Genomic DNA, 27,887 nt, shown 5'->3' with positions numbered 1-27,887 from the left:
TTACGTGGGGCAAGACTCACATCCAAGGCCTTGACGGTGTAGCCCTCGCTGACGGGGTCTCGCCGCAGCCGCTCCAGAATCACCGTGTCGGCTCCTTTGGTGTAGAGCCGGATGCAGCCCTCGGGGTCTTGAACTGGAACGAAAAGGCCACCAAAATGGCCAAAATGTCATTTTTTTTTAAATCAAAAGAATTGGACTTATTTATGGAATGACTGATGGACGCTCACCCAGGATAGACATCCGTTTGCGGACGCTGTTGAAGTCCAAGATGGCCAAGACCTTATAGGTTCTCTGAACACCCAGCTCCTGGATGGTGATGGTGTCTTGCGTCCTTGATAAGAAAACGTAGCCGAGATCCCGAGCCGCGGATACCAGGGCTTCTTCGTCCGGCGACGCCGCTTGGTAAAGCAACTCACCTGCAAAATATAATCCCCGTCGACGAATAAGATAATAATAATATACTTTATTTATATTCCGGGTGGATTATAGAACACACTAGCTGTGCCCGGCCACGTGTTGCTGTGGCAAAGTATGGTGGTATGGGAAACAGTCAAGATAATCCAGTTCAAAGCAGATCAAATCTATATATATAAAAGAGTGATGGCATCACGGCAACGCACAGAACAACAAAACTACAGGCCCCCCAACCTCGAAATTTGACAACACAACCCATCATCCACGCCTCTAGGTTGATACAACAAAAAGAAAAGAAAAATAAAGTCCTGATTAGAGAGAGAGGAATAATTGCTTTTATCCAATTGCTGCCAGTTAGAAGGCTAAGCTCCTCCAACTTGGTCTCCTAGCAACCCAATAAAAAATAATAAAAAACACTAAAAAATGATTAAAAACACTAAAAAAATTAATACAATAAAATACTAAAACAGAAAATAACTAAAAAGAATACAAGAAAATAATAAAATATAATAAAAAGATAACTTACAATAAAATTTATTTAAAAAAATACAAATAACGTCAAATAAAAATGACACAATTTTTAACCAATACCACCACCACTTTGCCACAGCAACACGTGGCCGGGCACAGCTAGTCTATATATATAAAAGGGTAATGGAATCCTGGCACCGGACAAAACAGCTAAACTAAACGCCCCACAACTTCGAAAATTGACAGCACAACCTCTCATCCACGCCTCTACGTTCATACAACAAAAAGAAAAGAAAAATTAAGTCCTAGCCACAGCAACGCGCGGCCAGGCATAGCTAATAAGATTATAAATGGGTTATATAGCTGTGTGGAATGGCCTTGAGTCTACATTGCCATATAATCCAGTTCAAATCAGATAATCTGTATCTTATAGGCAGTGTGGAAGAGGCCTAAGTGAGGCCTAGCTCTGCCTGTCCCCTGCTAGGAGACCAAGTGAGCAGAGCTTAACCTTCTAACTGGCAGCAAGTGGATAAAAACAATTCTTCCTCTCCCTCTAATTAGGACTTTATTTTTCTGTTCTACATTGCCATATAATCCAGTTAAAATCAGATAATCTGTATCTTATAGGCAGTGTGGAAGAGGCCTAAGTGAGGCCTAACTCTGCCTGTCCCCTGCCTGTCAATGTCAAAAACACAATTATTCATCTCCCTCAAATTAGGACTTTATTTTTCTTTTCTTTTTGTTGTATGAACATAGAGGCATGGGTGAGGGGTTGTGCTGCCAAGTTTAGTGTTTCTGGGATGTGTAGTTTTGTTGTTTTGTTCTAGGCAAACATTCAATGCCGTTATACAATTAACAAGGACAGACAATACACAGACAGAGGTAAAGGCTTTTCCGATCTTATTTCCGGCATCTTGGAGGCTGTGCTCGACTCCGGCCACCAGAGGGTGCTGTCGCTCCATCTTCCATGCCGAGGAGCTTTGTCGTCCTTAGACAACCAGAACTCGCAAGCACTATTAGCGACTAATAGGGACTATGGGAGATTATTGGGTACTATTACGGACTACTAAGAATTATTAGGGACTACTAGAGGTTATTAAGCTTATTGAGAACTACTCGCACAGCTCACCGTCCTTCTCCTCCACCATCACCGTGTGGCAAAGGGCCAATAAGCGCATGAATTCCCGCACCACAGGGTCGGTGTTTTGCTGGACGGTATCCAAAAGGCAGTGGTCATAGAAGCCCACGGTCTTCCCCAGAGTCTGGGAAGAAAGGCAAAATCAGATGGAAAGACAAATAACACAACTGTGCACTGAGGAAGCTCAAGGCCTTTGCAAAACTACAAATCCCGGGATCCCAGAACGACATGGCCATATGGAAACTACACAATCCACCAATGAAAGGTCTCACTTACCGATGTTTTGTCTTTGCCGCTGGAGCTTGAACCTGCAGAGGGAATAATAATAATAATAATAATAATAATAATAATAATAATAATAATAAAGCATGAACATGTGATAACTGTGGTCGGCAAAGAATACACACAAAGGGTCAGAAGACCCTGCTTTGATTGAAGTCAAAAATCAGAAACTCCTCAAAGCACAGCAGACAAAAAAATAGTACAAGAAAACCGCACTACAAACTAGAGCAGAATCAGTACAAGAAAACCGCACTACAAACTAGAGCAGAATCAGTACAAGAAAACCGCACTACAAACTAGAGTTGACAGCTGGCACAACAAAACATTGCCTGGAAAGTTCCTTGACAAAATTGAAGGAAAAGCTGATAAGAAGAAGACCTGGCTCTGGCTCACGAATGGGACCCTGAAGAAGGAGACAGAAGGCCTGATCCTTGCAGCCCAGGAGCAAGACATCAGAACAAAGGCAATTCAGGCCAAGATTGAAAAATCAGCTGATGACCCAAAATGCAGACTGTGCAAGGAAACCGACGAAACCATGGATCATATCCTCAGCTGCTGTAAGAAAATCGCACAGACAGACTACAAACAGAGGCACAACTACGTGGCCCAAATGATTCATTGGAACTTATGCCTCAAGTACCACCTCCCAGCAGCAAAGAACTGGTGGGATCACAAACCTGCAAAAGTATTGGAAAAAGAGCACGCAAAGATACTGTGGGACTTCCGAATCCAGACTGACAAAGTTCTGGAACACAACACACCAGACATCACAGTTGTGGAAAAGAAAAAGGTTTGGATCATGGATGTTGCCATCCCAGGTGACAGTCGCATTGACGAAAAACAACAGGAAAAACTCAGCCGCTCTCAGGACCTCAAGACTGAACTTCAAAGACTCTGGCAGAAACCAGTGCAGGTGGTCCCAGTGGTGATGGGCACACTGGGTGCCATGCCAAAAGATCTCAGCCGGCATTTGGAAACAATAGACATTGACAAAATTACGATCTGCCAGCTGCAAAAGGCCACCCGACTGGGATCTGCACACATCATCCGAAAATACATCACACAGTCCTAGACACTTGGGAAGTGTTCGACTTGTGGTTTTGTGATACGAAATCCAGCATGTCTATCTTGTTTGCTGTGTCATAATAAAATAATAATAATATAGTAATAATAATAATATAGTAATAATAATATAATAACACAGCTTTTTAGTTATGTCTCATTCAATAATAATAATAATAATAATAATAATAATAACACAGCTTCCTAGTTATGTCTCATTTCACAATAAAAACAATAATAATAATATAGTAATAATAATAATGTAACAACACAGCTTCCTAGTTATGTCTCATTCCATAATAATAACAATAATAACAATAACAATAATAATAATAACAATAATACGGTAATAATAATAATAATAATAATAATAATAATATAGTAATAATAATAATATAATAACACAGCTTTTTAGTTATGTCTCATTCCATAATAATAATAATATAGTAATAATGATATAATAACACAGCTTCCTAGTTATGTCTCATTCCATAATAATAATAATAATAATAATAATAATAATAATAATAATAATAATAATTACACAGCTTCCTAGTTATTTCTCCTCCATAATAATAATAATAATAATAATAATAATAATATAGTAATAATAATAATAACAATACAGTAATAATAATAATATAGTAATAATAATATAATAACACAGCTTTTTAGTTATGTCTCATTCCATAATAATAATAATAATAATAATAATAATAACAATAATACAGCAATAATAATAATACAATAACACAGCTTCCTAGTTATGTCTTATTCCCTTAATAATAATAATAATAATAATAATAATAATAATAATAATAATAATATAGTAATAATAATATAATAACACAGCTTCCTAGTTATGTCTCATTCCATAATAATAATAATAATAATAATAATAATAATAATAATAATATAGCAATAATAATAATATAATAACACAGCTTCCTAGTTATGTCTCATTCCATAATAATAATAATAATAATAATAATAATAATAATAATAATATAGCAATAATAATAATATAATAACAGAGCTTCCTAGTTATGTGTCATTCCATAATAATAATAATAACAACAATACAGCAATAATAATAATACAATAACACAGCTTCCTAGTTATGTCTCATTCCATAATAATAGTTATAATAATAATAATAATATAGTAATAATAATAATAATAATAATAACACAGCTTCCTAGTTATGTCTCATTCCATAATAATAATAATAATAATAATATAGCAATAATAATAATATAATTACACAGCTTATGTCTCATTCCATAATAATAATAATAATAATAATAATAATAATAATAATAATATAGTAATAATAATAATAATAATAATAATAATAATTACACAGTTTCCTAGTTATGTCTCATTCCATAATAATAGTAATACTAATAATACAGGAAAGGCATCTCCCTCGTCACCGACATCGTACCGTATATCTTCCCGTTGATGCAGCATTTCTTGAAGGTCATGATGTTCTGGGTCAAGGTCCCCGTCTTGTCCGAGAAGACGTACTGGATCTGTCCCAGCTGGTCATTGAGGCTGGTGCTGCGGGCCTGGGCCGGCGTGTCCTTCTCGGCCAAGTACATCTCCAGGTCCCAGTTGATGAAGCAGCTGTTGACCAGGTAGATGAACTCGAACCTGGAGGAAGAGGCCACCCGATGATCCCGGAAACACCTCTTTGGAACCCAAAACCCCATTTATTCCTCCGCCGTCCCACTTTTCGGTGGATTGTGAGAATGTCCCGGAGTCTCGTCCCTCCTCCTCCTCCTCCTTTGTCCTCAGCTCGCTTCATTGGCTGCAAGCTGCGTCCAAAGGGATTGGATTGGGTCGAAGCAAAGCGCGGCAAACTTTCTGGGAGAAAAGAGGAAGAGGGAAGAAGAGGAAGAAGGTAAAGGGAGGAGGAGGAGGAGGAAAAAGAGAGAGGGGGTAAGAAAGAAGGTAGAGGGAAAGAAATGAGGAGGAGGAGAAGAGGAGAGGAGGAGGAGGAAAAGGAAGAGCCCAGAGGGAAAGGAAAGAGGAAGAGATAAAAGAAGACAAAGGAAGGAGAGAAGTGGAAGAAAGGAAAGAATAAGGGGAGGAAGGAGGAGGAGGAGAAAGAAGAGGAAAAGGAAGAAGAGGAAAAGGAAAGAGCAGGAGGAGGAGGAGGAAGAAGGCAGCAAGGGAAGAGGAAGAGGAAGGAGAAGGAAGAGAAAGGAGAAGGAGAAAGAAAAAGAAGGTGGCAGAGGAAAAGGAGAAAGGAGGAAGAAGGAAAAGAAAGAAATAGCAAGAGGAGGAGGAAGAAGGCAGAAAAGGAAGTAGAAAGAGGAGGAAGAGGAAGAGAAAAGGGATGAGGAAAAAGGGAGGAAGAAGAAGGCAGAAAGGAATGGAAATGGAAAGGAGAGGAAAAGGAGGAGGAAAAAGGAAGGAGGAGGCAGAAGGCAGAAAAAAGGAAGTAGAAAGAGGAGGAAGAGGAAGAGAAAAGGGATGAGGAAAAGGGGAGGAGGAAGAAGGCAGAAAGGAATGGAAATGGAAAGGAGAGGAAAAGGAGGAGGAAAAAGGAAGGAGGAGGCAGAAGGCAGAAAAAAGGAAGTAGAAAGAGGAGGAAGAGGAAGAGAAAAGGGATGAGGAAAAGGGGAGGAGGAAGAAGGCAGAAAGGAATGGAAATGGAAAGGAGAGGAAAAGGAGGAGGAAAAAGGAAGGAGGAGGCAGAAGGCAGAAAAAAGGAAGTAGAAAGAGGAGGAAGAGGAAGAGAAAAGGGATGAGGAAAAGGGGAGGAGGAAGAAGGCAGAAAGGAATGGAAATGGAAAGGAGAGGAAAAGGAGGAGGAAAAAGGAAGGAGGAGGCAGAAGGCAGAAAAAAGGAAGTAGAAAGAGGAGGAAGAGGAAGAGAAAAGGGATGAGGAAAAGGGGAGGAGGAAGAAGGCAGAAAGGAATGGAAATGGAAAGGAGAGGAAAAGGAGGAGGAAAAAGGAAGGAGGAGGCAGAAGGCAGAAAAAAGGAAGTAGAAAGAGGAGGAAGAGGAAGAGAAAAGGGATGAGGAAAAGGGGAGGAGGAAGAAGGCAGAAAGGAATGGAAATGGAAAGGAGAGGAGGAGAAAAGGAAAGGAAGAAGTAGGAAGAAGAGGAGGAGAAAAAGGAAGGAAGAGGGAAAAGGAAGGAGGAGGAAGAAGGCAGAAAAAAGGAAGTAGAAAGAGGAGGAAGAGGAGGAGGAGAAAAGGGATGAGGAAAAAGGGAGGAGGAAGAAGGCAGAAAGGAAGGAAGTAGAAAGGAGAGGAAAAGGAGGAGGAGAAAAAGGAAGGAAGAGGAAAAAGGAAGGAGGAGGAAGGCAGAAAAAAGGAAGTAGAAAGAGGAGGAAGAGGAAGAGAAAAGAGATGAGGAAAAAGGGAGGAGGAAGAAGGCAGAAAGGAATGGAAGTAGAAAGAGGAGGAAGGGGAGGAGGAGAAAAAGGAAAGAAGAAGAAAAAGGAAGAAGGAAGAAGAAGGCAGAAAGGAAGGAAGTAGAAAGAGGAGGAAGGGGAGGAGGAGAAAAGGGATGAGGAAAAAGGGAGGAGGAAGAAGAAGGCAAAAGGAATGGAAATGGAAAGGAGAGGAGGAGAAAAGGAAAGGAAGAAGTAGGAAGAAGAGGAGGAGAAAAAGGAAGGAAGAGGAAGAAGGCAGAAAAAAGGAAGTAGAAAGAGGAGGAAGAGGAGGAGGAGAAAAAGGAAGGAGGAGAAGGAGGTAGGTAGAGAGAAAGGAGAAAGAGGAGAAGAAAAGGAAGAGAGGAGGAGAAAAAAGAAAGGAAAAGGAAGGCGGAAGAGGGAACGAAAAGAGGAGGAAGAGATCAAAGAAGGTGGAAGGAAAGAAAGGAGAGAGGAGGTGAAAGATAAGGAAGAAGGAGGAGGAAGAGAGAAGGATGGGAAAAGGAAAGAGGAGGAAAAAGAAGAAGACCGAGGAGGAGGAGGAGAGTGTGAAGTGTAGTCGCTCTCCAAGAAGCTCTCCAAGGTTCTGCATCACCGCAGCCGGATTGAGCACCTGGGAGAGCTCCAGGCGGCAGCCTCGGCTTGAGGGGAGTGTCTCACTCACGTGATGAGCATGGACATGGGGATGACCAGGCTGAGGAGGATGAGGAAGCCGAAGAAGGCCAAGACGGCCGACTCCACCGCGGGGACGCTGTCGTAGAAGACGGACAGGTAGCCGTGCTCCCGGCGGAACTTCTCTGCGCAAAGGCCGGAGCCGATGGACAGGCCGAAGGAGACGAGCACGAGCGCCGCCACAATCTCGGAAAAGGGAGGAAGGAAAAGCATTAGGACTCCGATTTGGGTTTCGGAGAATTTCCTACGTCCTCTGGTATTATTATTATTATTATTATTATTATTATACTCGAGTATAAGCCGAGACTCCTAATTTCACCCTAAAAAACTGGGGAAACTTATTGACTCGAGTAGAAGCCGAGGGTGGGAAATGCAGCGTCGGACACTTCCCAAGTGTCTAGGACTGTGTGATTTATTATTATTATTATTATTATTATTATTATTATTATTATTATTATTATTATTATGACACAACAAACAAGATAGACATGCTGGATTTCGTTTCACAAAACCACAAGTCGAACACTTCCCAAGTGTCTAGGACTGTGTGATGTATTATTATTATTATTATTATTATTATTATTATTATTATTATTATTATTATTATTATGACACAACAAACAAGATAGACATGCTGGATTTCGTTTCGCAAAACCACAAGTCGAACACTTCCCAAGTGTCTAGGACTGTGTGATGTATTTTCGGATGATGCGTGCAGATCCCAGCAGGGTGGCCTTTTGCAGTTGGCAGATGGTGATTTTGTCAATGTCTATTGTTTCCAAATGCCGGCTGAGATCTTTTGGCACGGCACCCAGTGTGCCCATCACCACCGGGACCACCTGCACTGGTTTCTGCCAGAGTCTTTGAAGTTCAATCTTGAGGTCCTGAGAGCGGCTGAGTTTTTCCTGTTGTTTTTCGTCAATGCGACTGTCACCTGGGATGGCAACATCAATGATCCAAACCTTGTTCTTTTCCACAACTGTGATGTCTGGTGTGTTGTGTTCCAGAACTTTGTCAGTCTGGATTCGGAAGTCCCACAGTATCTTTGCGTGCTCATTTTCCAAGACTTTTGCAGGTTTGTGATCCCACCAATTCTTTGCTGCTGGGAGGTGGGACTTGAGGCATAAGTTCCAATGAATCATTTGGGCCACATAGTTGTGCCTCTGTTTGTAGTCTGTCTGTGCGATTTTCTTACAGCAGCTGAGGATATGATCCATGGTTTCGTCAGTTTCCTTGCACAGTCTGCATTTTATTATTATTATTATTATTATTATTATTATTATTATTATTATTATTATTATTATTATGGCACAGCAAACAAGATAGATATGCTGGATTTCGTATCACAAAACCACAAGTCGAACTCTTCCCAAGTGTCTAGGACTGTGCGATGTATTTTTGGATGATGCGTGCAGATCGCAGCAGGGTGGCCTTTTGCAGTTGGCAGATCGTAATTTTGTCAATGTCTATTGTTTCCAAATGCCGGCTGAGATCTTTTGGCACGGCACCCAGTGAGCCCATCACCACCGGGACCACCTGCACTGGTTTCTGCCAGAGTCTTTGAAGTTCAATCCACGACCTTTGCTGGTTTGTGATCCCACTAGTTCTTTACTGCTGGGAGGTGGGACTTGAGGCATAAGTTCCAATGAATCATTTGGGCCACATAGTTGTGCCTCTGTTTGTAGTCTGTCTGTGCGATTTTCTTACAGCAGCTGAGGATATGATCTATGGTTTCGTCGGCTTCCTTGCACAGTCTGCATTTTGGGTCATCAGCTGATTTTTCAATCTTGGCCTTAATTGCATTTGTTCTGATGGCTTATTATTAACATTGAGGGTGGGTGGCCTTCTGTCAGGGATGCTTTGCTGGTGCTTTCGGTGCACAAAGGCAGAAGGGGATTGGACTCAATGTCCCAAAGGGTCCAACCCTCTTTTTTATTGTTGTTGTTGTTGTTATTATTATTATTAATTATTATTATTGCTTGGTGGCCAACTATAGTCCGGCCCTCCAACGGTCCAAAGGATCGTGAACTGGCCCCCTGTTTTAAAAGTTTGGGGACCCCTGATCTACGGGTAAATTTCAAAATAAAAATAGATACCTATAAAATTACATGAATTGAGGCACCAGCAAGTTAAATATTTTTTGCATATTTACCATATTTCGAAGAAAAACAGTAAACTAGCTCTCTAAGTAGGGTAAAAAAACAATATGGTATTAACAATAACTTAATAATAATAATGATGATAATAATACTTCAATTGTATCTCGTCCTATCTATCTCCCAATGGGGACTCAGGCCAGCTTCCAACATAGTAACAGGCAACATTTAATGCCGATATAAACAATGCAGAGCTAGATATAGATCTATTATTATAGATACTAATTTCACATATGCATTTCCCCCTGAAACGTTTGCAAATCCTCTCTATATATGTGCATTTCCCTCCTGCAATATTTGCAAGTCCCATTTATCTATGTTTACATCTATCTAGACATCTGTGTTTGGGTGCATATGTAAAAGGCCTATATCTATATTAATATCTATCTACCTAGATATTGCTCTATATATAGAGAATTATATCTTTATAGGACTTGCAGAGACTTGCACCTATCTAGAAATCTCTATATATGTGTGTGTGCATTTCCAAGCCCTATATATCTATATTCATATATATCTAGATGGACATCTCTCTCTATATAGATAATTATATCTGCATAGGGTTTGCAAAGACTTGCAAACATGTGAGGCAATTTTTTTAATATAAAAATAATGTATACACATACAGATATACAGGTATATGGAAATCTCTAGATATCTATATGTATATAGGATTCGCAAAGACTTGCAGACATGAGGGGAAATTCATATATAAAATTAATATATAGAGAGAGATACAAATATTTATGTGCATAGGGATTGTAAAGGCGTGCAAGGGGAAATGCTTATATATCTGTAGCAGAGATTAACAAATATTTCAGGAGGAAATGCTTTTATAAAATTAATGGGTATATATATATATATATTCTTCTTCCTGACTTGCAAGGGCTTCTTTCCCTTTTCAAAACAGTCCCTTGGTTAAGAGCGAGGGAGGCTTTGGAAAAGCAAACATTGATAAGGGAGGATAAGATGAGAGATAAATATATCATATATTGCAAACAACGGCTTGACCTTGACCCGATTATAAGCTGGGGGAGGCTTTTTCAGCTCATAAAAAGGGCTGAAAAACTCGGTTATTTTTGAGTATATACGGTATTATTATTATCATTATTATTATTATTATTATTATTATTATTATTATTATTATTATTATTATGGAGACTATGAATGCAGACTAGAAACAAGAGAAGAATCTCTCAGGTTGAAATGCGGGGGAAAACACATTATTTTACAATCCGGAAACCCTCAGGATGGACTCAACATTTACCAACAAGACGAGTCGGTCCATCAGTCGGTTGAGGTTGGTTTTCTTCACCTTGACCTTCCCACAGTTCTTCATGATCTTGGAGTCGAATCCTGTGCGAGAGACATTGGAAAGAAGAAGCAACTCAGATGGGTTTCGCTGGTGGAATCGCGACGGTCTTTGGGTTGTTTGTGATTTGCGAGTTTTTCAAGAGTTCGTTCGAATCTCGGTCCGAGAAACGCAGAGGAAGGCAGGGTTTCACTCTCTGAGACACATATTAAGAGTCAGAAATCATCTGAATTCACATTTGACTGGCTTCCAAGAAGTTCTCTGAAAGGATTTCGGTTCCTTGGAAGTTCAGCGAGTCTCCGAAAGCCAAGGAAGGGTTACCTGCATAGATGACAAGACCGTAGCAGATCTCGGTGTTGCGGATGCGGCACCCGCGCAGCAAGACCTTCTCGCTGTCGAGGGAGTATTGCTCGCCTTGCCACTCCAAAATGCCGATGAAGCTGTGCATCCGACTGTTGGGCTCTTCGCAGGTCACGATCCCTGGGAAATATGAAAGGAAGACGGATTGTGAGATGGTCCTCCATTCTGAGGTCCTTGAAAAATCACGTTGGCCATAGAATTGTCCTGGAAGACCTAGGGAGGACCTGGAGGAACTTGAAAGCTCCCTCATCCAACCCAAAAAACATGTTGGCCATAGAACTGTCCTGGAAGACCTAGGGAGGACCTGGAGGACCCTGAAAGCTCCCTCATCCAACCCAAAAAACACGTTGGCCATAGAACTGTCCTGGAAGACCTAGGGAGGACCTGGAGGACCCTGAAAGCTCCCTCGGCCAACCCAAAAAACATGTTGACCATAGAATTGTCCTGGAAGACCTAGGGAGGGCCTGGAGGAACTTGAAAGCTCCCTCATCCAACCCAAAAAACATGTTGACCATAGAATTGTCCTGGAAGACCTAGGGAGGACCTGGAGGACCTTGAAGGCTCCCTCATCCAACCCAAAAAACACCATAGAACTGTCCTGGAAGACCTAGGGAGGACCTGGAGGACCCTGAAAGATCCCTTGGCCAACCCAAAAAACATGCTGACCATAGAACTGTCCTGGAAGACCTGGGGAGGACCTGGAGGACCTTGAAAGCTCCCTCAGTCAGCCCAAAAAACATGTTGACCATAGAATTGTCCTGGAAGATCTGGGGAGGACCTGGAGGACCTGGGGAGGACCTGGAGGACCTTGAAAACTTCCTCATCCAACCTAAAAAACATGTTGACCATAGAATTGTCCTGGAAGACCTGGGGAGGACCTGGAGGACCTTGAAAGCTCCCTCAGTCAGCCCAAAAAACATGTTGACCATAGAATTGTCCTGGAAGATCTGGGGAGGACCTGGAGGACCTGGGGAGGACCTGGAGGACCTTGAAAACTTCCTCAGTCAACCCAAAAAACATGTTGACCATAGAATTGTCCTGGAAGACCTAAGAAGGACCTGGAGGAACTTGAAAGCTCCCTCATCCAACCCAAAAAACATGTTGACCATAGAATTGTCCTGGAAGACCTAGGGAGGACCTGGAGGACCTTGAAGGCTCCCTCATCCAACCCAAAAAACACGTTGGCCATAGAACTGTCCTGGAAGACCTAGGGAGGACCTGGAGGACCCTGAAAGCTCCCTCGGCCAACCCAAAAAACATGTTGACCATAGAATTGTCCTGGAAGATCTGGGGAGGACCTGGAGGACCTGGGGAGGACCTGAGGATCTTGAAAGCTCCATCGGCCAACCCAAAAAACATGTTGACCATAGAATTGTCCTGGAAGATCTGGGGAGGACCTGGAGGACCTTGAAAGCTCCCTCAGTCAACCCAAAAAACATGTTGACCATAGAATTGTCCTGGAAGATCTGGGGAGGATCTGGAGAACCTTCAAAGCTCCTTCGGCCAACCCAAAAAACATGTTGACCATAGATTTGTCCTGGAAGACCTAGGAAGGACGTGGAGGACCTGGAAACCTTCGGCCAACCCAAAAAACGTGTTGACCATAGAATTGTCCTGGAAGACCTAGGAAGGACCTGGAGGACCTGGAAACCTTCTTCGGCCAACCCAAAAAACATGTTGACTATGGAATTGTCCTGGAAGACCTGGGGAGGACCTGGAGGACCTTGAAAGGAACGGATCACAGGCGAGTGGCAATGAAGGACTCACCATCAAAGTCCACCATGTTTTCTTCGCAAGATAACTTTTCGTGTGTCACGAGGAGAGCTTGCCTATACTTCAGGTTGGTCTCTCTGAAAATGAAATTTAATAAAAACAATGTAGAAGCAAATATGGTAATAGGATTGGAGTATACTGTTACCACGTTTCTTTTGTGTGTTGACTCCTTTGAAGGATTCGCAAATCCACTTTCAGCTCGTTGTCACAAACAATAGTCATATACAACATAGAAAGATGCTGACACAGAGTTACACAGGAGAGAGAAAGATGGATTCTTTCATCTTTCATAGGATAGGGTTGAGAGACGACAACAACAACAGCAACGACCATTTTAATTTTTAACTGCCTCTCCTCGTGACTCGAGGAGGGTTACAACATAGCGAAAAATATAATCATCACAAACATTTTGTAAAATATACATGTTAAAATATATTACCCGTCTATATCCATCGTCTCTATGTAGCAAAGGCTGTTGGGCTCCGAACTCGAGAGTAAGAGCAGGTCGGCCTTGAGGATGGAAAATGAACGAAATGAGGACGAAACGAAAGCAAAATGAGGACGAAACGAAAGCAAAATGAGGACGAAACGAAGCAAAATGAGGACGAAACGAAGCAAAATGAGGACGAAACGGAGCAAAATGAGGACGAAACGGAGCAAAATGAGGACGAAACGGAGCAAAATGAGGACGAAACGGAGCAAAATGAGGACGAAACGGAGCAAAATGAGGACGAAACAAAAGCAAAATGAGGACGAAACGAAGCAAAATGAGGATGAAACGAAGCAAAATGAGGACGAAACAAAAGCAAAATGAGGACGAAACGAAGCAAAATGAGGACGAAACGAAGCAAAATGAGGACGAAACGAAAGCAAAATGAGGACGAAACGAAAGCAAAATGAGGACGAAACGAAAGCAAAATGAGGACGAAACGAAGCAAAATGAGGACGAAACGGAGCAAAATGAGGACGAAACGGAGCAAAATGAGGACGAAACAAAAGCAAAATGAGGACGAAACGGAGCAAAATGAGGACGAAACGAAGCAAAATGAGGACGAAACAAAAGCAAAATGAGGACGAAACGAAGCAAAATGAGGACGAAACGAAGCAAAATGAGGACGAAACGAAAGCAAAATGAGGACGAAACGAAAGCAAAATGAGGACGAAACGAAAGCAAAATGAGGACGAAACGAAGCAAAATGAGGACGAAACGGAGCAAAATGAGGACGAAACGGAGCAAAATGAGGACGAAACGAAAGCAAAATGAGGACGAAACGGAGCAAAATGAGGACGAAACGAGCAAAATGAGGACGAAACGGAGCAAAATGAGGACGAAACGGAGCAAAATGAGGACGAAACGGAGCAAAATGAGGACGAAACGAGCAAAATGAGGACGAAACGGAGCAAAATGAGGACGAAACGGAGCAAAATGAGGACGAAACGAAAGCAAAATGAGGACGAAACGGAGCAAAATGAGGACGAAACGAAGCAAAATGAGGACGAAACGGAGCAAAATGAGGACGAAACGGAGCAAAATGAGGACGAAACGGAGCAAAATGAGGACGAAACGGAGCAAAATGAGGACGAAACGGAGCAAAATGAGGACGAAACGGAGCAAAATGAGGACGAAACGAAGCAAAATGAGGACAAAACGAAAGCAAAATGAGGACGAAACGGAGCAAAATGAGGACGAAACGGAGCAAAATGAGGACGAAACGAAGCAAAATGAGGACAAAACGAAAGCAAAATGAGGACGAAACGGAGCAAAATGAGGACGAAACGGAGCAAAATGAGGACGAAACGGAGCAAAATGAGGACGAAACGAAAGCAAAATGAGGACGAAACGAAGCAAAATGAGGACGAAACGGAGCAAAATGAGGACGAAACGGAGCAAAATGAGGACGAAACGAAGCAAAATGAGGACGAAACGGAGCAAAATGAGGACGAAACGGAGCAAAATGAGGACGAAACGGAGCAAAATGGGGACGAAACGGAGCAAAATGAGGACGAAACGAAGCAAAATGAGGACGAAACGAAGCAAAATGAGGACGAAACGAAGCAAAATGAGGACGAAACGAAGCAAAATGAGGACGAAACGGAGCATAATGAGGACGAAATGGAGCAAAATGAGGACGAAACGGAGCAAAATGAGGACGAAACGAAAGCAAAATGAGGACGAAACAAAGCAAAATGAGGACGAAACGAAAGCAAAATGAGGACGAAACAAAGCAAAATGAGGACGAAACGAAGCAAAATGAGGACGAAACGGAGCAAAATGAGGACGAAACGAAGCAAAATGAGGACGAAACGAAGCAAAATGAGGACGAAACGAAGCAAAATGAGGACGAAACACGGGTCGGCAACAACGGTACCTAGAAATCCATCCCAACCACAAAGATTTCTGCACTTCTAAGGCCCACAAAATACTAGTTGAAGCTTCGTCAGGGGGTGAAAGTCGGACGCAAGAGACTTACCGGCACGAAGCTGTCCTTGTGGAGGCGAACTATGTCTCCCACGCGAACGTCGGCCCATTTCTTTGTGCAGAAACTGGCGGAAAGGAAGGGGAAAGGATGTGGCGGAGCACGGGACACAATTGAGAGTGTGGTCCAATAAACGGTATCCTGATTGATCGGGATTCATATCACCTTACGGTTTTGATTGGCGGTGTACCGCTAGCCGTTTCCCGAAACCGGCTTTGCAGCAATCCCCGTCCCCTTCTTCCTTCCCGTACCTTTTTCCGCTCAAAATGTCGCAGGGCCGGCTGTTGATTTCCCAGTCGCTCCGGTGCCGTCCCTGAGACCCCAAAGAGAAGGTAGAGCTAAATAGAAATCCTCTTTTCCCTCTGTTTCCCTCGTTGCCTTCCATGGGTTGTCCCGAATTATCAGTCTGACTCACAATAAGTCCCATCCCAGCCCAATGGGAGATACTAGGCATGTCCGATTGATGAAAAAAAAGTTTCAATTCTCGTTTCTAAAGTAGGGGGCGCTGGCGCTTTGATATAGAAAGTATTTCCGATATTACAGATATTTCCGAAAATTTGTAATGATTCTAAATGTTTTTAAAATGGCGGACGCGCCAAAAAAAGGAACCTTGGGGGGGGGGGGGGACTTTTACAGGGCTCTCCCGCCCTCATTTCTTGAGCTATCCTCATCAAATTTGCAATGCCCTTGCAAGTTGTGCAAAGATACTTTGAAAACTAGAAATTCCCTTGCTATATTTGTAAGCAAGAAGGACACTGGAAATCAATGTTGTCTCTGGCTATGTAATCTCACAAGCCTCAACCCAATGCCTTCAATTAGAAATGGACCAGTGACCACCATGCCAAACAATGCCCTGGCAAGGAGTGCAAAGATACTGAAAACTAGAAATTCCCTTGCTACATTTGTAAGCAAGAAAGACACTGGAAATCAAATTTGGGGGGGGGGGGGGGGGAATTAACGAAACATTAAGAGATGATTAGAGAATGGGCCAACAATGGTTCAAATTACATTGCTGGTTGCGCTGTTAGACAATGTCTCGGAATGCGTATCAAAAAGCGAGAACAATCCGAAATAAATCCGATATACGATTCAAAACGATTTTTTGGACATGTCTAGGAGATACAATCCATCCAAACGTAGAAAATAATACCCAAGAAATCTACTCACGATGTCGTCGATCAAGTCCCGGACCCCTCGGATGCCGAGAAGGATGCCGAGAGGGAAGAGGAGGGCAAACCAGGGAAGCGTGGAGATCTGGGGGACCGTCTGGAGTCGGAAACAAAACAGGGTGAAACTAAGGATATTTTTTCGTGAAATGTTTGGCTTTCCCAGATTTGTCTTAGCCGAGCAGTTCTCCTAGTCAAAGGATATCAGTTCAATGATCGACTGGAACCCCTGAGAGGCTAAATTCAGAAACGATCAGAAAAGCACACCTGGGCCATACCAGTCATAAGATATACTGCTGGCATCATAAACTGGATACAGGCAGAACTGGACAATTTGGACAGAAAAACAAGAAAACTCATGACCATTCATCATTCACTGCACCCTCGCAGTGATGTTGACCGGCTATATCTGCCTAGAAGATCAGGGGGCAGAGGACTCTTACAAGTCAAACAAGCAGTCAAAGAAGAAGAACATGCCCTGGCAGAATATGGAAAGCAAAGTGAAGAACCTGCTTTGATTGAAGTCAAAAATCAGAAACTCCTCAAAGCACAGCAGACAAAAAACCAGTACAAGAAAACCGCACTACAAACTAGAGCAGAATCAGTACAAGAAAACTGCACTACAAACTAGAGCTGACAGCTGGCACAACAAAACATTGCCTGGAAAGTTCCTTGACAAAATTGAAGGAAAAGCTGATAAGGAGAAAACCTGGCTCTGGCTCACGAATGGGACCCTGAAGAAGGAGACAGAAGGCCTGATCCTTGCAGCCCAGGAGCAAGCCATCAGAAAAAATGCAATTCAGGCCAAGATCGAAAAATCAGCTGATGACCCAAAATGCAGACTGTGCAAGGAAACTGATGAAACCATGGATCATATCCTCAGCTGCTGTAAGAAAATCGCACAGACTGACTACAAACAGAGGCACAACTATGTGGCCCAAATGATCCATTGGAACTTTGACTCAAGTCCCACCTCCCAGCAGCAAAGAACTGGTGGGATCACAAACCTGCAAAAGTATTGGAGAATGAGCACACAAAGATACTGTGGGACTTCCAAATCCAGACAAAGTTCTGGAACACAACACACCAGACATCACAGTTGTGGAAAAGAACAAGGTTTGGATCATTGATGTTGCCATCCCAGGTGACAGTCCCATTGACAAAAAACAACAGGAAAAACTCAGCCGCTATCAGGACCTCAAGATTGAACTTCAAAGACTCTGGCAGAAACCAGTACAGGTGGTCCCAGTGGTGATGGGCACATTGGGTGCCGTGCCAAAAGATCTCATCCGGCATTTGGAAACAATAGACATTGACAAAATCACCATCTGCCAACTGCAAAAGGCCACCCTGCTGGGATCTGCACGCATCATCCGAAAATACATCACACAGTCCTAGACACTTGGGAAGTGTTCGACTTGTGGTTTTGTGATACGAAATCCAGCATGTCTATCTTGTTTGCTGTGTCATAAAATAATAATAATAATAATAATAATAATAATAATAATAATAATAATAATAATAATAATGGGATTATGAGGATTCCAATCCATTGAAGCCACTATCCCTTGGTCTGACTCAAGGTCCCATGTTGGGCGCCAAAATTAATAATTAAGAAATGTGAGAAGTTTTCCCTGGAGGAAAGTGGGATAATAATAATAATAATAATAATAATAATAATAATAATAATAATAATAATAATAATTCCATGCTTCCCATTACACAGCATTCTGTAAACTCGGCCACAGAAGGAAGGTGTCTCACCTGTAACAAAATGATGGAGATGAAATACAAGTTGGCCATCCGGTGGAATTGCTCAAAGAGGTTGCGGGGGAGAAAGGTGACCACGTTATACTTGGCCGTCTTGATGGCATTATCCTGCAAAGGAAGGACGAGAATGTGGAGGGGAAGGGTCAGAGTTCGAATCCCCATGTCAAGTCACACTCTCTCAGCCTCAGAGGAAGGCAACGGCAAAGCTCTAGAGCCTCCCCTGGTCGTTTGGAGACTATTTAAAGTTGTCTGCAAGTGTTTGAAGTCTTGGTTTTGAAAAATGGAAACCCGCCAGTCTTCCATTTCACTGAAAAATCCTCTTTTGCCCACGTTCCTCCTTCCATTTTTTCCCCTTCCTTCCATACTTCCTCTCTCCCTTTCTTACTTCTCTTCCTTCCCTCTCTGTTTCCTCTTTCTTTCTTTCTCCCTTTGAGAGAAGAAGTCATAGCGATGCATGGAAGGTGAAAAGAACTTCAATCTGAGTGGACATCTGCGTTGCCATCAAAGGACCCACATAGGGGAGAATAATAATACAATAATACTAGCTGTGCCCGGCCACGCGTTGCTGTGGCTAGGACTTAATTTTTCTTTTCTTTTTGTTGTATGAACATAGAGGCGTGGATGAGAGGTTGTGCTGTCAATTTTCAAGGTTGTGGGGCGTTTAGTCTAGTTGTTTTGTCCGGTGCCGTGATTTCATTACCCTTTTATATATAGCTATGCCTGGCCGCGCGTTGCTGTGGCTAGGACTTAATTTTTCTTTTCTTTTTGTTGTATGAACATAGAGGCGTGGATGAGAGGTTGTGCTGTCAATTTTCAAGGTTGTGGGGTGTTTAGTCTAGTTGTTTTGTCCGGTGCCGTGATTCCATTACCCTTTTATATATATAGATAGCTATGCCTGGCCGCGCGTTGCTGTGGCTAGGACTTAATTTTTCTTTTCTTTTTGTTGTATGAACGTAGAGGCGTGGATGAGAGGTTGTGCTGTCAATTTTTGAGGTTGTGGGGCGTTTAGTTTAGTTGTTTTGTCCGGTGCCGTGATTCCATTACCCTTTTATATATATAGATAGCTATGCCTGGCCACGCGTTGCTGTGGCTAGGACTTAATTTTTCTTTTCTTTTTGTTGTATGAACATAGAGGCGTGGATGAGAGGTTGTGCTGTCAATTTTCAAGGTTGTGGGGCGTTTAGTCTAGTTGTTTTGTCCGGTGCCGTGATTTCATTACCCTTTTATATATAGCTATGCCTGGCCGCGCGTTGCTGTGGCTAGGACTTAATTTTTCTTTTCTTTTTGTTGTATGAACATAGAGGCATGGATGAGAGGTTGTGCTGTCAATTTTCAAGGTTGTGGGGTGTTTAGTCTAGTTGTTTTGTCCGGTGCCGTGATTCCATTACCCTTTTATATATATAGATAGCTATGCCTGGCCGCGCGTTGCTGTGGCTAGGACTTAATTTTTCTTTTCTTTTTGTTGTATGAACGTAGAGGCGTGGATGAGAGGTTGTGCTGTCAATTTTTGAGGTTGTGGGGCGTTTAGTTTAGTTGTTTTGTCCGGTGCCGTGATTCCATTACCCTTTTATATATATAGATAGCTATGCCTGGCCACGCGTTGCTGTGGCTAGGACTTAATTTTTCTTTTCTTTTTGTTGTATGAACATAGAGGCGTGGATGAGAGGTTGTGCTGTCAATTTTCAAGGTTGTGGGGCGTTTAGTCTAGTTGTTTTGTCCGGTGCCGTGATTTCATTACCCTTTTATATATAGCTATGCCTGGCCGCGCGTTGCTGTGGCTAGGACTTAATTTTTCTTTTCTTTTTGTTGTATGAACATAGAGGCATGGATGAGAGGTTGTGCTGTCAATTTTCAAGGTTGTGGGGTGTTTAGTCTAGTTGTTTTGTCCGGTGCCGTGATTCCATTACCCTTTTATATATATAGATAGCTATGCCTGGCCGCGCGTTGCTGTGGCTAGGACTTAATTTTTCTTTTCTTTTTGTTGTATGAACGTAGAGGCGTGGATGAGAGGTTGTGCTGTCAATTTTTGAGGTTGTGGGGCGTTTAGTTTAGTTGTTTTGTCCGGTGCCGTGATTCCATTACCCTTTTATATATATAGATAGCTATGCCTGGCCACGCGTTGCTGTGGCTAGGACTTAATTTTTCTTTTCTTTTTGTTGTATGAACATAGAGGCGTGGATGAGAGGTTGTGCTGTCAATTTTCAAGGTTGTGGGGCGTTTAGTCTAGTTGTTTTGTCCGGTGCCGTGATTCCATTACCCTTTTATATATATATAGATAGCTATGCCTGACTTCCCTTTCTGGGAATTGTAGTTCACCCACAACCAGGGAAACTGTGACTTCCACTGATGATGGACCTGGACCAAACTTGGCACACAGAACCCCCAGGACTCACTCAACCTACTGGAGGGTACTAACTCACCAGAGTGGGAGTTGTAGTTTACCCTACACCAAACCCACTCATGATGCATCCAGAGCAAACGTGCCCGACAAAACAAACTTTTAAGTACTGATTGAGTTTCTGAGGTGAACCTGGCACAATATCAGTTGTAGTTAATCTTCGGCATTTTGTACAATAAACAAATTGACTTGTTCAAATACCTGAGAAACGCCGGGTACCCAAGCTAGTACTTTTTATATTTTTACAAAGATTTTATTCGTCTTTTATTTATGAGGTTGGCCAACTATTTGTTTTGGAATAGAGGTTGTTTTGTTGACTTCTCCACCCCCAGAACACTACACCTGGAAGACAATCATACTTGGACAACGAGTGGCCACCTACGTAAGTAAGTAAAATTATTGGCATATTTTTAACTGCTTGTTTTCAACTATTTGTTCAACTCTGTTTTATTTCTCTGCCTTATTTATATGCCTTATTTCTCTCCTGAATTTCCTTTGCTCCCAGGCCTGGACTAGATGGCCCCTTGAGATCCCTTCTGATTCTTGGAATCACTCAGTGGGTCCAATGTCTTCTTCCCAAACCGTGCAAAGCCTCCCAACCCTCTTCTCACCGCATACTTTTTCCTCTTCAGACAGTAGAAGTGCCTCTTCACGAACTGGTCATGGAAAGCCCGGTCGTTGGCCTTGACCACCCAAGTGAAATCTGAGCCGGAAAAGAAAAGACACCAAAGGCATGAGAGGCTCAAACACTGTGCAATGTCTCCATCTATTCTGACCCCAATCGGCATAGAAATCCCCTTATTATGATGCTACCGACCTGGCTGCGCTTCCAAATCATCCTTCGAAGACTCTGGAGTCGACATTTCGGAATCTGGGGAAGCAAAGGGATCAGAGAATCACCAGCAGTAATAAGATCTACCAACGGAAAGGTGGCCAGTTCAAAGCCCGGTCAGGGTGAGTACCCAACCATCGAGCGGCCAGTTCGAAGCCTGGTTGGGGTGAATACCCGACTGTCGAGCGGCCAGTTCGGAGCCTGGTTGGGGTGAGTACCCAACCGTCAAGCGGCCAGTTCGAAGCCTGGTTGGGGTGAGTACCTGACCGTCAAGCGGCCAGTTCGAAGCCTGGTTGGGGTGAGTACCCGACCGTCAAGCGGCCAGTTCGAAGCCTGGTTGGGGTGAGTACCCAACCGTCAAGCGGCCAGTTCGGAGCCTGGTTGGGGTGAGTACCCAACCGTCAAGCGGCCAGTTCGAAGCCTGGTTGGGGTGAGTACCTGACCGTCGAGTGACCAGTTCGAAGCCTGGTTGGGGTGAGTACCCGACCATCGAGCGGCCAGTTCGAAGCTTGGTTGGGGTAACCGACCATCGAGCGGCCAGTTCGGAGCCTGGTTGGAGTGAGTAACCGACCATCGAATGGCCAGTTCGGAGCCTGGTTGGGGTGAGTACCCAACTGTCGAGCGGCCAGTTCGGAGCCTGGTTGGGTTGAGCACACGACTGTCGAGCGGCCAGTTCGGAGCCTGGTTGGGGTGAGTAACCGACCGTCGAGCAGCCAGTTCAAAGCCTGATTGGGGTGAGTACCTGACCATCGAGCGGCCAGTTCGAAGCCTGGTTGGGGTGAGTACCTGACCATCGAGCGGCCAGTTCAAAGCCTGGTTGGGGTGAGTACCCGACCATCGAGTGGACAGTTCAAAGCCTGGTTGGGGTGAGTACCTGACCGTCGAGCAACCAATTCGAAGCCTGGTTGGGGTGAGTACCTGACCGTTGAGTAGCCAGTTCAAAGCCTGGTTGGGGTGAGTAACTTACCGTCGAGTGGCCTGTTCGAAGACTGGTTGGGGTGAGTGCCCGACTGTCGAGCAGCCAGTTCGAAGCCTGGTTGGGGTGAGTGCCCGACTGTCGAGCAGCCAGTTCGAAGCCTGGTTGGGGTGAGTACCTGACCGTCGAGCAGCCAGTTCGAAGCCTGGTTGGGTTGAGCACACGACTGTCGAGCGGCCAGTTCGGAGCCTGGTTGGGGTGAGTAACCAACCGTCGAGCAGCCAGTTCGAAGCCTGATTGGGGTGAGTACCTGACCATCGAGCAGCCAGTTCGAAGCCTGGTTGGGGTGAGTGCCTGACTGTCGAGCAGCCAGTTCGAAGCCTGGTTGGGGTGAGTACCCGACCATCGAGTGGACAGTTCAAAGCCTGGTTGGGGTGAGTACCCGACCATCGAGTGGACAGTTCAAAGCCTGGTTGGGGTGAGTACCTGACCGTCGAGCAACCAATTCGAAGCCTGGTTGGGGTGAGTACCTGACCGTCGAGCAGCCAGTTCGAAGCCTGGTTGGGTTGAGCACACGACTGTCGAGCGGCCAGTTCGGAGCCTGGTTGGGGTGAGTAACCAACCGTCGAGCAGCCAGTTCGAAGCCTGATTGGGGTGAGTACCTGACCATCGAGCAGCCAGTTCGAAGCCTGGTTGGGGTGAGTGCCCGACTGTCGAGCAGCCAGTTCGAAGCCTGGTTGGGGTGAGTACCTGACCATCGAGCAGCCAGTTCGAAGCCTGGTTGGGGTGAGTGCCCGACTGTCGAGCAGCCAGTTCGAAGCCTGATTGGGGTGAGTACCTGACCATCGAGCGGCCAGTTCGAAGCCTGGTTGGGGTGAGTGCCCGACTGTCGAGCAGCCAGTTCGAAGCCTGATTGGGGTGAGTACCTGACCATCGAGCAGCCAGTTCGAAGCCTGGTTGGGGTGAGTGCCCGACTGTCGAGCAGCCAGTTCGAAGCCTGGTTGGGGTGAGTACCCGACCATCGAGTGGACAGTTCAAAGCCTGGTTGGGGTGAGTAACTTACCGTCGAGTGGCCTATTCGAAGACTGGTTGGGGTGAGTACCTGACCGTCGAGCAACCAATTCGAAGCCTGGTTGGGGTGAGTACCCAACCGTCGAGCGGACAGTTCGGAGCCTGGTAGGGGCGAGTACCCAACCGTCGAGCAGCCAGTTCAAAGCCCAGTCGGGGTGAGCACCCGACCATTGAGTGGCCAGTTCGAAGCCTGGTCAGGGTGAGTACCCGACTGTCGAGCAGCCAGTTCAAAGCCCGGTAGGGGTGAGCACCCAACCATCAAGCCCAGCTCAGTTTGAAAACAGCTTAGACCTGTGACTGAACTCAAACTCAACCTACAAGGCACTGAAACCAGACTTTGAGACAACATACCTCCTTCTTGTCTGTTCTGTCTAAACAGCATTGAATATTTGTTGTGTATGTGTACTGTGATCCGCCTTGAGTCCCCTTGGGGAGATAGGACGGAATATAAATAAAGTATTATTATTATTATTATTATTATTATTATTATTATTATTATATTAATTGTAATAATTGTTGTGTATGTGTACTGTGATCTGTCCTGAGTCCCCTTGGGAGATAGGATGGAATATAAATAAAGTGTTATTATTATTATTATTATTATTATTATTATTATTATTATTATTATTGTAATAATTGTTGTGTATGTGTACTGATATCCGCCCTGAGTCCTCTTGGGGAGATAGAATGGAATATAAATAAAGTGTTATTATTATTATTATTATTATTATTATTATTATTATTATTATTATTATTATTATTGTAATAATTGTTGTGCATGTGTACTGTGATCCACCCTGAGTCCCCTTGGGGAGATAGGAAGGAATATAAATAAAGTGTTATTATTATTATTATTATATTAATTGTTGTGTATGTGTACTGTGATCTGTCCTGAGTCCCCTTGGGGAGATAGGATGGAATATAAATAACATGTTGTTGCTATTATTATTATTATTATTATTATTATTATTATTATTATTATTATTATTTTAATTGTAATAATTGTTGTGTATGTGTATATCCCTTGGGGAGATAGGTCAGAATATAAATAAAGTGTTGTTGTTGTTATTATTATTATTATTATTATTATTATTATTATTATTATTATATTAATTGTAATAATTGTTGTGTATGTGTACTGATATCCGCCCTGAGTCCCCTTGGGGAGATAGGACGGAATATAAATAAAGTGTTGTTATTATTACTATATTATATTAATTGTAATAATGGTTGTTGTTGTTGTTGTTGTTGTTATTATTATTATTATTATTATTATTATTATTATTATTATTATTATTATTATTATAGAACAGTAAATAAAAAGCAATACTCTGAAAACAGAGGATTTCCAGACATGAATCAACCAAGGGCAGTTAACGACTCTAAACAAAGGATGCCCCAGAGGCAGGAAGAAGACAGCAGATAAGCTTTACAATGCTAATTAAAGTGATTAACTACACAACATTCACACTGACCTCTCTCACCCTAGACTTTCCACAGATATATATTAACCTCTTTGCTTAGTTTTCTCCATACCTCACAACCTCTGAGGATGCCTGCCATAGATGTGGGCGAAACGTCAGGAGAGAATGCTTCTGGAACATGGCCACACAGCCCGAAAGACATACAACAACCCATTATTATTATTATTTTGCGAAGGGACCTCCAAAGGCCATCCAGTCCAACCCCGTTATTGTGCCAGGCTGGACGATGCCATGTGATCCTTCCCGACAGTTTCGATTCTTAAATCTCCCTCCTGCGTTTCCTGCATGTTTATAATATCGATTCGTATGCACGAATGTGACGAATTTAATACGAAAACCGAAATTTTGCACATCCCTAATATATATACATTCCCCTTGCGTCACTGCCAACAGAACCTCTGAAGATGCCGTTGGCCGAAGATGCAGGCGAAATGTTAGGAGGGAGTGCTGCTGGAACATAGCCATACAACTCGTAGCAAGCCAAGGATTCCAGCCGTGAAAGCCTTCGATTAGACATGTAGTAATGCTTTGCGAAGCCCGTAACATTCGAGCCAAACGACAACTCCTACACTACACGGAAACATCTCCCGGGGCTTTTTCTCGATGGAGTGATCAGCCAGGATCGTGACAACGTCATCTGCGAGGCGATTGAGATCCATATCAGCCGCCTGGCCAAACCTGATTTTCCCAAGCAAAGGATTGAGCTATCAACTGGCATGTTGGCACGGGACGAGGTGCTTCATGTGCCGGCTCGGTATGTGCCGACGCTTTGATTCTTTAAACCCAACGAAACCGGGTGGCGGCCAAAACTTAGCCGACTGAACCGATCCCCTCTCGTTGCCTTGGAGTCCGGGGAGCTGTAGTTTGGCATAACAACAATAATAGTAATAATCTATATCGCTTATATCGGCTCCCATTTTAATGTTTATATTTTACGATGTTGACTGGGCGGCGGGATACATTATTATTATTATTATTATTATTATTATTATTATTATTATTATTATTATTATTGGACCATGGATGATGGGATTTGCAGTACTTTCACTTGCTTTGGATCTGACTTCAAATGACCACTGCGACCCCCACCAATGACGGATCAAGACCAAACTTGGCACACAAACCCCCATGACCCACTTTACGTCCGGAGAATTTTAATGTTTATATTTTACGATGTTGACTGGGCGGCGGGATAAATTATTATTATTATTGTTGTTGTTGTTGTTATAATTGGACCATGGATGATGGGATTTGCAGTACTTTCACCTGCTTTGGATCTGACTTCAAATTACCACTGTGACCCCCACCAATGACGGATCAAGACCAAACTTGGCACACAGACCCTCCATGACCCACTTTATTTCCTGGTGCAGTTTGGGGAATGATGGACCATGGATGATGGGATTTGCAGTACTTTCACTTGACTTCAAATGACCACTGCGACTCCCACCAATGACGGATCAAGACCAAACTTGGCACACAGACCCCCCATGACCCACTTAATATCCTGGTGCAGTTTGGGGAAGGATGGACCATGGATGATGGGATTTGCAGTACTTTCACTTGACTTCAAATGACCACTGCGACCCCCACCAATGACGGATCAAGACCAAACTTGGCACACAGACCCTCCATGACCCACTTAATATCCTGGTGCAGTTTGGGGAAGGATGGACCATGGATGATGGGATTTGCAGTACTTTCACTTGACTTCAAATGACCACTGCGACCCTCACCCATGACGGATCAAGACCAAACTTGGCACACAGACCCTCCATGACCCACTTCATATCCTGATGCAGTTTGGGGAAGGATGGACCATGGATGATGGGATTTGCAGTACTTTCACTTGACTTCAAATGACCACTGCGACCCTCACCCATGACGGATCAAGACCAAACTTGGCACTCAGACCCTCCATGACCCACTTAATATCCTGGTGCAGTTTGGGGAAGGATGGACCATGGATGATGGGATTTGCAGTACTTTCACTTGACTTCAAATGACCACTGCGACCCTCACCCATGACGGATCAAGACCAAACTTGGCACTCAGACCCTCCATGACCCACTTCATATCCTGATGCAGTTTGGGGAAGGATGGACCATGGATGATGGGATTTGCAGTACTTTCACTTGACTTCAAATGACCACTGCGACCCTCACCCATGACGGATCAAGACCAAACTTGGCACACAGACCCTCCATGACCCACTTAATATCCTGGTGCAGTTTGGGGAAGGATGGACCATGGATGATGGGATTTGCAGTACTTTCACTTGACTTCAAATGACCACTGCGACCCCCACCAATGACGGATCAAGACCAAACTTGGCACACAGACTCTCCATGACCCACTTAATATCCTGGTGCAGTTTGGGGAAGGATGGACCATGGATGATGGGATTTGCAGTACTTTCACTTGACTTCAAATGACCACTGCGACCCTCACCCATGACGGATCAAGACCAAACTTGGCACACAGACCCTCCATGACCCACTTCATATCCTGGTGCAGTTTGGGGAATGATGGACCATGGATGATGGGATTTGCAGTACTTTCATCTGGTTTGGGAAATAATTTTAATTCTCCCATTACCCAACTCTTTTCTTTTTCTAAGCTTTTCATCTTGTTTCAAAGGAACAGGCGAGCCCTCTTTGTGCCCGTCTAAATGCCAGACGGATGGGGTTTCTCTCCCTCCGACGCTCAAACCACAACGTGCCCATTTCCTTCTGAAGGGG

General features: G+C 43.6%; 1 protein-coding gene across 1 annotated transcript in view; it reads right to left on the bottom strand.

The window, feature by feature from the left end:
• The window catches only part of atp8b3 (ATPase phospholipid transporting 8B3), a 39,969-nt gene extending 17,945 nt beyond the window's left edge, over positions 1 to 22,024 (bottom strand). The window contains 16 exon segments of the mRNA XM_062959892.1: positions 21 to 133; positions 228 to 416; positions 2,015 to 2,147; positions 2,979 to 2,982; positions 4,772 to 5,023; positions 7,424 to 7,617; positions 10,855 to 10,943; positions 11,221 to 11,379; positions 13,027 to 13,109; positions 13,472 to 13,542; positions 15,504 to 15,576; positions 15,761 to 15,822; positions 16,677 to 16,775; positions 18,440 to 18,553; positions 21,455 to 21,546; positions 21,661 to 22,024. Coding sequence (XP_062815962.1) covers positions 21 to 133; positions 228 to 416; positions 2,015 to 2,147; positions 2,979 to 2,982; positions 4,772 to 5,023; positions 7,424 to 7,617; positions 10,855 to 10,943; positions 11,221 to 11,379; positions 13,027 to 13,109; positions 13,472 to 13,542; positions 15,504 to 15,576; positions 15,761 to 15,822; positions 16,677 to 16,775; positions 18,440 to 18,553; positions 21,455 to 21,546; positions 21,661 to 21,706 — 1,773 coding nt within the window. The 5' untranslated portion in view covers positions 21,707 to 22,024.
• Between the last annotated feature and the right edge of the window lie 5,863 nt (positions 22,025 to 27,887).

The sequence above is a fragment of the Anolis carolinensis genome, unplaced genomic scaffold (assembly GCF_035594765.1).
Source record: "Anolis carolinensis isolate JA03-04 unplaced genomic scaffold, rAnoCar3.1.pri scaffold_7, whole genome shotgun sequence".
NCBI lineage: Eukaryota > Metazoa > Chordata > Lepidosauria > Squamata > Dactyloidae > Anolis > Anolis carolinensis.
Note: the sequence above shows the minus strand (reverse complement) of the source record. Positions and strands in the feature narration are given on the sequence as shown.